We start from the raw sequence: 15095 nt of genomic DNA, 5'->3' as shown, positions 1-15095 counted from the left end.
CTTCAGAGGAGCTCTGGGAAAGGCATGAATGTGGCTCGGTGGCTACCATGGAGTTTTGCTGGATAAAGGGGGAAGGGGGTAGCACAGGTGGCCCTCCTTTGAAATTCTTTGAATCTGTATTCTGCGAAGTTCCATCTTCCACATGAACAAAACTCCTCCTCTCAGAACAGAGTGCCCTTACTGGAAAGAGTGGTTGCTACCACAGCCTGTGAAACCTCATTGCTCAGGTTCATTCAGAACAGAAAAATCTATCAACAAGCCCTAAACAAGGGGCTTTAAACCCAAGGTCAGCAGCCTCCAGCCACCAGGAAATCCAGAGAACTCTGAAAGTTGTGTGACCTGCAGGAAACTGCACACTTTCCTGGGCAGAGATCACAGCTTTCATCAGATTCCCCAATGCATTTGTGACCTTACAGAAGCTTTAGTACCACTGTCCAGGTTATTAGAATGAATACTGCCCAGGCTCAACAGAATTCTTGCAGGCCTCTGATTCTACTGAGTTCCCAATCATCTTGAGACCATTGTGTTTAAAAATCCTACTTATAACCATTCGTATTTGACAGATGAGCAAACCAACATCTAAGGAAATGAAATTGATAACCCACCTAAGTAAAAGTTATAGGTTTGTGGGCCAGAACCAAACATACGAAGGTTACTTAGTCCTGATGGCCTCTGTGTCCTAAATGCCACATCATAAATAAAGACCGAGGCTCGAGCCGGGTGTCAGGCACTCTACATACATGGCTGACTTAGACACCATAACTTCTCTGCAAGACCTTATCTCATATTTTGATTTGAGGAAACCAGGACTCTGAAAAGTTCGATGGGATGCCAAAGATCCCGGCACTGAGAAGTGTCAGCAATGAGATCTGACTCCAGGGCTGTCTTGACCCCAATTTCTGCACCAGGAGACGCTCTGAAACTTGGATTCCAGGAGGAGGAGGACTCATCTTCAAGTCAGGGACAGTTTCTTAGACAACTCTGTATTCCCCATGGCGCTTTGCATGGCAAGGCAATCCATAAATATTTGTGGAGTGAAGAAACCCGGGCTCAGACCCCAGTCCTGCCCAGGACTTGCTGACTGGAGGTGCAAGTGGCTCCTCAGCTAGGCCACTCCAGGGAACATTTGAAATCAATTACAGGTGAGCAGGAACCTATTAAAAGGGTTTCTTCTGTGTATGTTGGGGTTGAAGGAGAGGAAAGGAAGTTGAGGGGGAGGAAAAGGAACTGGATGATTTCAGGGGTGGGTGCTGGAGCTTAGTTTTCACACCAGGACGAGGCAGAATTTGGCATATGTTCACTGCTGAGTTCCAATGCCCCATCCAAATGGGCTCCTGACCCTGACCTCAGGATACTCTTGGGTGGCAAGAACACCTAACCTGCCAAACCCTCCACCAAAGCAGCTGCCCCCAGCTCTTGCCTAGACCTTGCTGCCCTGCTTCCGAGCTATAGGAGATGGGCAACTTCACAAGGTCAATTTGCTGGGACCCCAGCACCATTATTCCCCTCTCAGAGGCAGAGAGAATCTCAGCACATAGTCAGTGGCGCCTATGTTGTCCTCGGCCCTAAATAACAGTATTCTGCAACCCATTCTGGACTTCAACTTCCTATTTTGGAAGAATGTGGGAGTTGGGGAGAGGGGAGGTAGGTAACCCTAGTTGATATTTTTCTTTTTCTTTTTCCTTCTAATTTTCATTCTGGAATGTAAAGCTCATTTTAATTATATTGACATAAAATATTATATTAGTTTCAGGTGTACAACATAATAATTTGACATTTATATACTTTACTCATTGCTATAAGTGCAAAGTTAGTCACAACACCCCAAATGTCACTTTAGCCCCTTCTCATAGGCCCTGCAAAAAAAGACTTGGATGAAGCTGACCCTAAGGGATGCCTACCAGCAACACTCTGGAAGGGGAAGATTAAATACAGTCCAAAGGCCAGGGCAGGGACAGCCCTTCAGGAAGCCAGACAGGCTCCCCACTATGTGGCTTCCAGAGGCTGGCCTACTTTACTGTGCATGAAGCAACACTGCCACCTAGTGCCCGTGTGGGAAGTATTCCCCAAGGCCCCATACCTCAGGGGTCCCTCTACAATGGCTGCTGTGGCTGAATTGCTTGAGGTCTTTGATGAAGAGAAAATGCCCCAAGGTGGGTAGGTTGAGAACCAGGAAACTAGGTCTAAGTTACGTATATAGAATTTAAGGTTTGAGAGCTGTTGGAAAAGTGTGGGAGCCAAGTCTTGCAGCACTTGGGCTATCAGTGGAATGCAGAAAATTATTGGTTGAATGGTATTTTGCTCCCAGGAACCCGATTCAATAGTAGCCATTCTCTGTAAGTGGAGGCCAATCATTCCAGGAACAAGCAGTGGCCCGCTAGCGAGCCATTGCTAGGGTAAGAGAGGGAAGATGGGCTGTTCTGTTGATGGGAGGGGATGAGTGCAAATCAGAGAGCTCTATTCATTAGAGCAGTGGTTCTCAACCTTCTGGCCCTTTAAATACAGTTTTGTGACCCAACCATAAAATTATTTTCGTTGCTACTTCATAACTGTAATGTTGCTACTGTTATGAATCGTAATGTAAATATCTGATATGTAGGATGGTCTTAGGTGACCCATGAGAAAGGGTTGTTCAACTGCCAAAGGGGTTGCGACCCACAGGTTGAGAATCACTGCATTAGAGGGACAACCTTTGACCTCTGCATGGTTCACAACCAGGGGGCCCCAGTGAAGCCTAAGAAACTAAGCACAATGAGGAGGCAAGGACCTACACCCTCAGGAGGCTGGTTACTAGAATCCTGAAGCATGAAGGCCTTCCCAGCCCTCACCATTCCCAGACTTTTACCCAAGTTTTCTTTAATTTTTTTCTGATGAGCGCAAGCCTGAAGGAAGACATAGGTTGGAAGTTGAAGAGGAGATAGACTTGGGTATTCCCTCTCCTTGACCTTCCTGGTGTGGACTTCCGGGGAAATACCAGTACACCACAGGGGCCACTATGATTTGAAGAGAAAGAAACCCCAGAAGCTAGACTGTCTGCAAAAGATTTCCTGCCTAATTTTACATGCTTAAGGAGGTTTAAAAAGTTCAGATGGCACAATGGAGAAGGATCTGAGTGTGTGTGCTGTGGCAAGGTGGGGGGCCATTGGTGATGATGGACAGGTGAGAAAAGGAAGGAGATGGACAGGGGGTGACTGGGGGAGGGGTGACAAGGAATGCTATAATCGGAATCAAATCAGGATAATACTCTGCTCCGTGCAGATCATGAGAAAGGAGGACACAGAAGGGTCAGGACAGGGGTCAGGTACCCACCATCAAAAGTCTGTCTCCCCAGGTTTGGGTTTTAACAATCCAAAGCAATTATTTCTAAGAGCTTTCCTCCTATATTCCTGCTGGATCCTTCTCTAATCCCTCACAGCCAGGGAACTGATCCCAGGTCCCCATCTTGCTACCGCGAGAGTAGGGATAAGCAGAGTCGAGGGTCTCAGTGTAGAAGACAAGCACACAGCTTCCCTGGCAGATGGGTACCAGGAAACCAGATCAGGCAGCACGAAGATGTCATCTGGGAAAAACGGTGGCACTGCCAACTCTGGTCAGATAATCATCTCATTATTTCTTCCATTTGGCCCCAGAATAAGGATTTCCTTAGCTCCTCTCTCTACCCCCACCTATTTACAGCCCAGCACCTTTTCTCTCCCCTCCCCTCACGCCCTCTCCTACCCCAAAATAAAATAAAGCAAAACCACACAACTCTAGAGTCTGGGAATCCCAGCTTCCAACGGAGAAATCACAGCCAAAGAGGGGGAGACAGTGAGTCCAGCAGGGATGTTCCAGCAACACCCCATTGAAAGAGGCTCCCTCCTTCCAGATTTCTTCCTCTAGTCTGAAACTTATTTGCAGGCATCCAGCAACCTGAGAAGTCTTTAATCTGGACAGCTGTCAAGCACTGGGGCTGAGAAGCTCCATTCCCAGCCTGCCTCTGGCATGCTTCACATGGCTTTGGTTTCCCTGTCCATGTAATAGGAGTGGAAATATCCACGGGTGTTGTGAATGATCCAAATTAATAAGATGTAAATGGCTCTACATGTGCCTAGCCTTGTGTGAGGATCTGTTCCAGACGATGCAAAGGGATGATGCCAAATGATAGAGTAGCAGATCTCATCCCCCCATCCCTTGCTTGAAATTCGTCCCCCTACCAATAAGGCACGGTAAATAGCTATTCCTAATCCCAATATTTCCCTTTTTCTTCTGAGTGACTTTCCGTGAAAAAAAAAAGACCTGGGTATAATGGAAAATAAACATGGGTAATGTTCCCAATGTTGCTTCTAACGAAAACTATAGAATTATACAAGGTGTATTTTTTTAGGTCCCTCTCACAATAACCAGGGCTAGAAAACAGGGTCCTGGCTTGTGCCCACCTTTTCCAGTGGACCCTCATGTCCCTAGGCTCACACATGACTATTAGGGGACCCCAGGACCCAGACAGGTACTAGCTACCTGCAAAGTTGCAGGACTTCTCAAAGAAAAGGAAGACCCAGTTCAGACCCAGTGTCTGTGCCCTGGCCACCTTGCTCCCTGGCCGTGACTCACTGCCCAGGCCCCTGAATCCTCCTGGGGCTTTAAAGTTGCCTGGGTATCTCGCACTGGACTATGGGAGGTGGAGGGGGACACCTTGTCCCCAGGGACAAAGAACCAGAGGTCGTCCCCTTTAAGAAGTAGGAGAGGGGGCCAGAGGTCTCCTAAGTGCCAGCACCATGTATAGACCCACAAATCAATACCAGGGACAGATGCTCTTGTGGTTAGAGCCATTACTACAGAGGAGGTCTGGAGTCCTGCTGTGCTGGGGAAGAAAGGCTCTACCCACCTCTTCCTGGCTGGCCTTTCCTGGCTTTCCTGCTCTGTCCCCTTCCCCTCTGCACCCTTAGGTCTGACCCCATCCAACATGAGGCCAGCAGCACCCCAAGGAGCCCAGGGATCCCAGGAGGGGCCGTTACCTGCGATGATGGTGGGGCTGCTCTGCCCTCCCTCCGGCTTCACCCAGGCTTCCACTGTGAACGCCTCCCGGGGAACCTCAGCCAGGACTTCTGGGCGCAGCAGCAGCCTCTCCCGCCTCCCTGAGAAGTACAAGACGGGCAGTCCTCCTCCGTGGGGGTTCGAGGTCTCTGCTTCCCAGTAGGGATTCCCTCTGCCATTCTGAACGCTGTCCTCTGAAGAACTGGCTCTGACCTCGTGCATAAGGGGACGCTTAGGCCAAGGTCGGAAATGCTGGGGAGTGACATCCAGGTATCCCCGCATACCCTCTGCCAGCCCCTTCACCACCTGGCGGCGGCGCCTGGGCTTGGCCAGACCCTTCCTTCGAGTCTCTGGTCTGGGCTCCTTCTGGCGTGCGAAGGTGGTGATGATGGTGGCAGCCGTGGCTGAACCTTCCCAAGTCCCAGCCTCACCTAGAGACGCCTTGGATCCTCGATCGTCAAGATAAGTGTCATCATCTCCCAGCAGCTCCCATTGTCCAATAGGACCATCCCCTACCCTCAGGGCTGCCAGCTGCTCAGCCCCAGTCCTCACTGCTGCATGTGCAGTCCGGTCTAGGGGAACACTGCTCACAGCCATTCCCTCAGCAGCTGGCTTGTTGCGTCCTGCACGGTGGGTGCCCTGGTCCCCCATAGGGTAGAGCCTCAAGGAGCTGCCAGGCCTGCTGGGGTAGACCCCGAAGAGGTGATGCTGGGGAGAAGCTCTGGGTCTTCGAATCCTGGTCCCCAGCCAACAGCGTTCTCCCTCTGACAGCATCTCATTGAGGTGTCCCCTCTGAGCCAGGGATCTCTTGTGTGTCCAGCCCGGCTCAGAGCTGGCAGTGCTGAGTGCCCACCCAGCCAGAACCAGCAGGCTTACTCTCAGGATCTGTAAGCACATCATACTTCGCCCAGCTCTTTACACAGATCCAGAAGTCAATCTCTGGGTACCACAATCCACAGCAGTGGATTCACAGTCACCGGGGAAACTGTTTTGTTCACAAACCAAACTTTTTCAAGCAGCCCCAAAAGAGTGCCTCTCCTGGCTACCTGCTCCGGGTGCCCTGCCAGTGTGGCCTCCACGCCTCGCCTCACCTCTCCCCCTCACCTCTCTCCCTGCTCTAGTTCAGCCTTGCAGGATGAAGTTCATTTCTCTGGGTTCCTTTGAATTTCCTCCAGAGAGCTCAGGTTTCTTTTTTTCCCCCTTTTCAATAGCCCCTCCCCTCGCTGATTCTAGAGGAGGGACACGTGGACAGGAGCCAAAGCCTCTCAAATACACACTCCCTCACAAACACAGGGCCCTGGCTACCTGGTCATTAAAAAGACCCTTCGCTCCTTTTCATCTTACTCCTTCTCAGGAGTTACCTTCTCTGTAGTCCTCACCCTAAAATACCTTTGTCTCCAAACCAGTGACTAGAAGAACTTGTTTGCAGAGACACAGAATATGATGCTTATTATCTAAAAGGGCAAAAAGAAGCTGGGTGCACAAAGATCCAAGCTGGTACTTAACTTGCACTCTCCAGATGTGTCCTCAGCCAGAGCCCAGCCAGCCTCCAGTCGGCCTTGCAGGTCAGAATGCTTCCCTCAGCTCCGGGTTTGGGGTGGTGGAGTGCTGAAGGTTTTCTTTTTTCTTTTCTTTTTTTAATCTCCTTCCAACTTGTTAGTATGTTGCAAGTCTCTGTAAAGTTCTCCTTTGGGGTGCCAGTCTGATGTCCTAATAACCTTATGAGTCTGTGAGCCCTGGACTTGATCTCCTGGGAGTCTCGCGAGTCCCTGGGAAAATGGACAAGAGCATAGACTTCAGGGGACCTGTTCACTCCGGTCCCTCCTGCTCCCCCGTCTCCCTTCCTCTCTGCCTGTAATTATCTTCGTGGTTGTTTCATTTAAAGACAATGATGATGTCAAAGCTAATAAGTTCGGTGTATTACTCCACCCACTCCCTGTCCCCTCCTTCCTCCTGAAAACCTCCCCACCTTACCGAGGCACAAGGGACAGAAACTACTCTTGGTTTCCCCAAGAAACATCTCGGGCTTTCTCTCTCTGCAGCCGCAGCCTACACAATCAATAGCCAACAATCAATACGGTGTTGGAGCACTCCCCTCTGTACACACACACACACACACACACACACACACGTGTGTTGGGAGCAGACCTGCCTTGTAGGGGCCACTTGCATCTTTCTTTTGTTTTGCACAAACCTCCTGAATCTTTTTCTTATTTCAATCACTCAGGATTTAAAACAAAATAACCTAAATTCACTTGAGCTTGCACCTTAGGAGAAAGGAGAACATCAATTCTCCTGCTATAAGAAGCAGTAAGTAGAAATGCCATGGGGGTGTACTACGCAGATCTTGTTTTTCTCTCTGAAGTTTCTCACTCTGAAGTCACTAAAAGTCACCATATGCTGAGTGAGCAAATAAACAAATGAGATGCTCAAAATAAGTAATTTGAAAAAATGAACAGCTAAACCCAAGCAAGTGGGTTTTTTTTCAATTGATTTGAGATGAATGGATAGAATAGGGAAATAAATAGTGTGATTTTAACCTCTCTAATAATGTTTGCGTAGATGCAGGCTAATCTCAAGGAGTACCACCCCCCAAACACACGTGAGTGTTCACCACACACACACACACACACGCGCGCGCAAGCATACACACTCCAGGTAAGGGGGTGTGACCTCAGATGGACACAATGTAAAAGAGAAATATATTGGGTTCTTCACTGAATAATAAGAGAAATCACTTACACATCTAAAATCACTGTTTGTGTTGCCCCATATAGAAAACCCACAGCTCATATCGTCTGGAGTAAGATCATGCTACCTCTTCTGCCTTGGGTCTCCTCATAGTCTTCTAAACTCCTCTACCCATGCTAACCACTGACTTCTTTGCTTTAAGAAAACTGTACCCCAAATACCCCATCAGGGGCATGTCCTGCTTCCCTAGGCTGGGTCCACTGGAGCCTCAAAGCAAGTCCCCCAAGAAGATATCAATCCAGGCACGTGGACATTACTAAACAAATCACTCAATCCTGGACTGTCATTCCTCTCATCATTTCCACATCTCCCTTCACTCTCCTGACTCAGTCCTTAATTTCTTTATATCTTTCCTGAAGCAGCTCAATAAAGATTGGGGGTTTGAAAGGGGGTAGAGGGGAGACGTAGAAAGAGACATAAAAGTAGATAGAGGGAGGGAGGGAGGGGGAGAGAGAGGGAGAGGGAGAGAGAGAGAGAGAGAGAGAGAGAGAGAGAGAGAAGAAGAAGAAGAAGAAGAAGAAGAAGAAGAAGAAGAATTAGAAGAAGAAGAAGAAGAAACCATGAAAGAAAGGAAAGTGAGGAACCTTAGTTTAAATGAAGAGAAGATACTCTAGTAAGAAAAAGAGAAGTAAACTTCCCCTCCCTCATGCCACCCCCACAACCCTCAGAAAAAGGATTCCTACCATTCATTTCAGGAAGGAGGGATAACACAGCAAGGAAGAAGAGTCCCACGTGCTTTGCTCCCCTGTCACTGTGGGAATGATCTGCATCCCCTATAGATCTCCTGGCTCTCAGCTGCTAAGGATCCATTCATAAGCTTTCAAGAAGCTACACAAAACTCAAGCTTCCAGTTTAGTTTTTCTCTCTCTCCCCTTCATTCCTTTGCTCACCACTTTCCTTCAGCTCTTGGCAGTCCAAAGTTTAAAAAAAAAATGTTGAACCATTTCTGTGTTTTCCTCCTGTTGTAACTTTTGCTGTGACATCATAACCCTGCCCACCAACACCCCACCTCTCGCCCTCCTTTCCATCCCACCCCTCATCGGCCCCATAACCCCCAAGATGCCCCCCACGGAGAAGCAGGGCTCCTGTCAGTTCCAACGTGTGAAAACACAAAGCCACTAGAAGGTGCCCCTCTCTCTCTTCGGTCCCCCTCCTCTCTTCCCCCTCCCTGCCTTACCCACCGCTCAGCCACAGCTCTCTGAAGGCTTTTAACATGATCCCATCTGTTTGACATGTGCGGAAAGGTGGGCTGGACTCAGATAATCTGTCAAGTGGATCAGATCAAAAACACAGCAATTCCACCCCCCCCCCCCCAATTCCAACACACACACACACACACACACACACACACACACACACACACCAGACCCCATTGAAAGTGTAAGAGGAGTCAGACTCCCACAGCACCCACCCTGAATGCCAGGGAGAAAGCCACCAAACATGCCAAAGGAAACGCACATTCAACACATATATAAATTCTGGGGCTTATTTGTTTATGACAAACACCCACACTCCAGTCCCCTACTCCTCTCCCCTAAGCCCTGACACTCCGCAAGTGCACAGATTTGAAAGCTGGTAGAATTTGTTTTGAAATCTCCAACGAGAGGGTTTTTCCCCCTTTTTTTCACTCCCAAGCACTATCTGTGGCGATCAGACTGGAGCAGGGTTGCCAGCAAATGCAGGAGGCCCCTTCTAGGGTACAGGCTTTCAAACCAGCTAAGCTAGAGGGAATGGATTTAAGGACACACAGCAGGAGCTGGCTGAATTTATTCTATTTTGACGGGGTAGTTGGGGGAGGAATATCATTTCTGAAATGCCCAAGGAATGAAGGGAGAGGATATGGATTTCTTAAACAGTTTTTGCAAGAGGAGCGGTGTCTTGTTCTGCAGGTAAATCTATAAGGGAAGAAATTGGAGCTTAGAGATAAACAAGGACCGAGAGGGAGAGGGAAGGAAGGGGAAGGAGGAAAAAAGAGAGGGGGTGAGGGAGAGGGGATGGGGAGATGGAGAAATGGAAAGAGGAGAGAGGGGAGGAGGACAGAAAGGGGGCGAGGGGGAAAGGGGAGAAGGGAGGGAGGAAAGAGAAGGAGAAAGGGGGAAGGAGGGAGGGGGAGGGGAGGGGTAGAAGAAGAAAAGGGTGAATTGGAAGGGGGAGGGGAAGGGGACAAAGGGAGAAGAGAAAAGTCTGAGAGGAGAAAGGACTAAAAAAGAAGAGCAGGGGAGAGAGGAGGGAAGAATGAGACAGAGAGGAAGAAAAACAGAGAAGGAGGTGGTGAGGCACCTAAAATCTGGAGACCAGGAAAGCAGCTTAGACCCATGATGCTTAACCGTCCAGAAATCCCAGAGGCAGGTGAGGGGAGACACTTTCGGATGGGGCAGAGGTTGGGTTTTATAATAAAGAACATGCAACTGGAGGGGCTCACTGTTTCTGACTGAACACATTTTTTAAAAATCAGATTGCTAGGGCTCTGCATGGTCTCTTTAAGTAAACCCTCTTTCCTCTTCCTTTCCTGCCTCTGTCTCTTCCTTCAATAGCCACCTTCACACCTTCCTTCATTCACCTTTTTGTTCCCAGCGGTATCTTCCCTTGGAGAATTCACAGTAAAATTTAGGCATCCACCCACCCACACCTCCCCCCCAAAAAAAAACAACACACCATAACAGTCCCTCTCTTTGCTTTGCCATGGAGGGTCCTGGGTCTTATCTGAAGATTGAGCTGTTTGTGATAATCTGCACTTCATTTCAACCCAATTTATAATATATTTCCTTTAAGATAGGACATCAGAGCTGTTTTGCTTGCATCTGCTGCCATAGTGGGGCTGGTCAGTTTCCAATTGCACTGTCACCATTACTATTAAGAGTCTTTGAACAAAGGGAGGAGCTAGTTCAGTTGGCGTCCACCTGCAGTACAGAGCTTTCGTGGCGGGGCGTGTGGGGGTGGGGGGAGACCCCTGAATATGGTCATGGATCCTCTCTGACTTTCCGATTCTAAAAACCTGATCCCTTGAGGGAAAAGCTCAGCTGGGAGCCGGCCAGGGAGCGTAGTAATAAAAGCCTCCCAGAACACAACCAAATGCAGTATCTATATATAGGAGCAAAATCCGTTTTAGCTACTTGAAGTCTAAAATGACACCCGGAAGCAAACATTTCAGCAATATGTTTATTGGGATTGTACTCAACTAGTGCTGGAAAGAGTGAGCTTCTCTGAAGGCTTTCGCTCCACAGGCTACTGCTTTCTACCCCCACCCTACTACCCTCTCCCCAGTCTCCAGTGTCCTGAGCTGGGACTCTGTCTCTATCCCTTACGGGGGTCACTTGAGATTCCCTGGGCTATGACCTAGTACAACCCATTGTTCATGGGTGAGGAAACAGGGGTGAAGTCGCAGGATGAATGGCCGGCCACATATGGCATCCAGGTCTCCTGAATCCCAGCCCAGGTTTTCCCCCTGCTATCTGCACCCGTCTTGCTGTCTGCCACCCACAGCCAATCCGACTAGAAGGCAGTAGGAGAGACTGGCCTCTCTGGGTCCACATCCAGGCAGAACTATTCGGGACCATAGTTTGGTCTTGTGTGTTCTGTAACTCAGAATCGCACAGCACTCGCAAGGAAATGCAGATCTGGGTTCTCACTCCTCCCTGTGCATGATGAGCCAAGGGAGGCCCTTTTTGTTGAACTGTGTGGAGTCCGTTATGTTCATATTATAATCATATTCTTTTCCATGACACTGTTACTATTATAACGTGTTATCAGTGTTAATGGTAGTGCCTTTCATCCAAATAGATGAAAGCATTTCATCCACAGGTTAGGCTTCCCACCTTCGAGGGATGTATGGCAGAGGTGACATGCTAGAGAGATGGAGTTCCCCTGGGGACAATTCCTATTGGGTGTTTCCTGTAACATTTCCAGCCTGGATCAGCTTGTGGAGGCCTGGGCTGGAGGAGAGTTTACCAGTGAGAAGGATCCTGCCCTGCTTATCAGAAGAAAAAAGGCTCTGCAGAGATTTGCCTCAGTTAGGATTGCCATTGTTACCCTGGGTCTGCAAAAGGCAACCTTGCAATAAGAATGTCAAATAGACGTGAATACTTGCATTTCCTTTGACCTAATGCACATTCCTGTGCATTCTTCCCTCCTAACACAATGACTCAAATGCAAGGCAGGTGCTATGCCCACTTTACAGATGAGGACACCGAGGCTCAGAGTTAAGCAACTTGCCTGACCTGCAGACACTCAGAATGTAGCCAGGACACATCTCCAGTGCATTATGCTAAGTGGAAGAAGCCAGACTCAAAAGGCCACATCCCGTATGATTCCATTTACATGACATTTTGGAAAAGGCAAAACCTACAGAGACTGAAGAGATGAATGCTTGCCAGAAACTGGAGGTTGGGGTGGCAGGACTAGTCTCTAACCTGATTGTGGTGGTGATGCATGATTGTATACATTTATCAAAACTCAAAGAACTGTGAGCTCAGAAAGGTTACTGTGTATAAATTATACCTTAGTGAACCTGGGCATTGGGCATGGGAGAAATGGAGCTGGGGCATAGCCAGGGTCCTTTGATTCTCAAGATGGTGCTCTTCTATCTGCATCCTGTAGGATGGGAATGACCAAAGCAGAGTGTGACAGTGCTTGGCCATGGGTAGGGGCCACTCTGTGCCTAAATGTTGCACTGACTCTCTCACCTTAGCCCTACGGGGACTCCATGGAACCAGACTGTCTGGAGCAGCACTGGCTTCTAGTCCAAGTCCAATCAATTAATGACCCTAACCAATCATAAAGTAAGCACTGGCCAGTGGTTAGGCCCCTGCTCTGCCATTCAACAGCTGCCTGATCTTGTACAAGTTAATGAACTTCTCTGAGCAATCTGTAATCTGTAAAATAAGGAGAGTAGAATAGAAGACCTCTAAGTTCCCTTCCAGATCACATTTGAGATTCCCTAATTTTGCAACCCAACACTTTTCGAAGACTCTGTATTCTCAGTTATTAAATAAACCACAGCCAGTGCCCACTTCCTGCAGATATCTCGGAGACTCAAGTGTACCTTAGCATTGGACACCCCTGAACTTTCAGTCCTTAAAGAAAGCCATATATTCCAATATAAATCCACTGTAACATGCACAAATAACACGAAATAGGGGTAGCATGTGGGAAGCTTTTGAACTCTGTTATTATAGTGAGGAAGATGTCCAATCCATAGGGGCCACTGTCATGTACTTAACAAATCAAATATCAGAACACATATTACTAGCATGGAAATAATTCAATGGAAATGGCTTTTACATTTTAAGCTGTGCTAGAATCCCCGCAAGATGGTAATAACAACAATATTAATAATAACTAACATGTATTACTTACAATATGGCAGGCACTGTTCTAGTCACTTCATAGACAGGAGTTGATTCAGTCCTCACAACAGTCCTGCGAGGTGGGTACTTCTATTATCCCCATTTTCAAATTAAGCATAACAGTAGCAGCTCACATTTATTGAACACATACTATGTGCTCAATGTAGCAACTGCTAGTCAATGCAAATCTACTAAACAATGTACATAAATTATCTCATTTAATCCAACAGCTAACCTATGAGATAGCTGCACTATGAGACCCATTTTTAGATGGGAAAACTAAGGCACAGAGAGTTCAAGCAGCTTATCTTAGCCTATCCACCTTGAAAAGAACTGCCTGTCTCCAGAGCCTTCGCTCTTAATTGTCATATGCACTGAGTCCTGGTGAAGGATATAAATGCATGTCGATTATGATCTGAGTCCCCACACTACAAAATGAAACTTGTCCTGAGGAGGACATCCCAGTGATTTCTCTGGATTCGAAGAAAGATCTCTATTAGGTCTTTTCCTAAAGTCTCCCCTAACTGAGGGTCCGATGCCTTCAAGAAACATAGCCCCAGCGATAGCAGCAGCCAGGGGCAAGCTCCGCTCCTGCCAATGCTAAGGTACCTCCACAGATCCCCAGACTCCTTTCTTCACTACCCTTACCCTCAGATCCATCATGTCCTCATTGAAATCTAAGGCACATATAACAACTAGTTATAAATAGAAAACCAGTTACTTCCCCAGCTCACTCACTCTGTCTGGGAGGAATCATACAAGATGGATGAATGTTGAGTTTTCTATTATCACTAATACAAACTTTTAATACTGATAATAGCTATTAGTTGATGGTCTATTAACTATCATGAAATATATACTTCCTGGGTTAAGGTCAATTCTGACACAGAACTCCAGGTTTTAGCCCAGATTCTAAATACTGAAAGGTACTCGTGTCATTTAATTGCTGAAATGTGGTCCATGTGTAAATATTTCAAAAATGGCTGCGCCTCCCCCACACCCAAGATGTCTTTAGGAAAGGGGACAGGTTTATGAAAGAGAAAAAGTTTCCCTTGTAAATCCTAGCCCAGCCTTTCTGAAGGCCATAGCCACATCTGGAGACAGGAACAGAAACCAAGGCAGTCTGAACCCCTAAGCTTGTCAACTGTCCTCCAACTCATTCAACAGGAGATGCCAAGACAACTTCAAGTTTCTTTTCTGCATACTAAACTCTACTAATGTGGTATCATTAAAAGGGCAGGCCCTGTGGGTGACAAATATGGGTTCTAATCTGGGCTCTGCCCCCAGGGCCTATGTGGTCTCAAGGACAAAAGTGAACCTATGCCCTAGATGAAAGGCCATAATAAGACACATTTATCAGCAATGTATGTGGCACACAGTAGGTGCTTAGTAAACATTAGTATCATAAAAGATATCAACTCCTTCAAATTTTCTACCTACAAGTTTCTCATTTTGAACTTTCAATCGGTCCCAATGATCCATTTTAATGCCACATCTTACTCCGCTCTAAATCTTTTCCATGTTCCAACTGCTCTTTGTGCATCTAAATCTGTCATTCTCAATCCTCATTCTCCAAAGTCCCATTTTTATAGCAACTATTTTCTACTGAAAATTCGAACACAGTGTGACCTACCCAACATGCTTTCAAAGTTAGTACTCTATAATATTTGAAAAAGAAAATAACTTACATTGAAATTAAATAAAATTCTACATGTAAATATTTCTGACATAACTGCATTAAAGGACATATGAAGTCATCAAATGCCTGAACTTACTTTTCATGAATAAGTTTGAATTTTAGAGAAATAAGAAAAGTGTCAACAAATAGCACAGGTATTTTTCTTTACACTGACATATTGAAATCAGGGATATCAAAGTATATATTTGTAGAGTCAGCATGACTACAAGAGCACCAAATGCAGACTTACAGGTGTTTGTATGGGTGACGCAAATATGGGAACAGCACTGCCACCGATGGTGTGATTTTTC

The 15095-nt window shown here is 47.1% G+C and overlaps 1 protein-coding gene across 1 annotated transcript in view; it reads right to left on the bottom strand.

Annotated features, from left to right (window-relative positions):
- Nucleotides 1–5910, bottom strand: part of PAPPA2 (pappalysin 2) — a 216731-nt gene extending 210821 nt beyond the window's left edge. Inside the window, exon 1 of the mRNA XM_070396761.1 lies at nucleotides 4992–5910. Coding sequence (XP_070252862.1) covers nucleotides 4992–5910 — 919 coding nt within the window. The remainder of the gene's footprint in view (nucleotides 1–4991) is intronic.
- Between the last annotated feature and the right edge of the window lie 9185 nt (nucleotides 5911–15095).

Source organism: Myotis yumanensis, unplaced genomic scaffold, assembly GCF_028538775.1.
Source record: "Myotis yumanensis isolate MYYU_CA2020_CCGP unplaced genomic scaffold, mMyoYum1.0.hap1 SCAF_17, whole genome shotgun sequence".
Lineage (NCBI taxonomy): Eukaryota > Metazoa > Chordata > Mammalia > Chiroptera > Vespertilionidae > Myotis > Myotis yumanensis.
The sequence above is the reverse complement of the archived record's forward strand: the minus strand, read 5'-3'. Positions and strand labels throughout refer to the sequence as shown.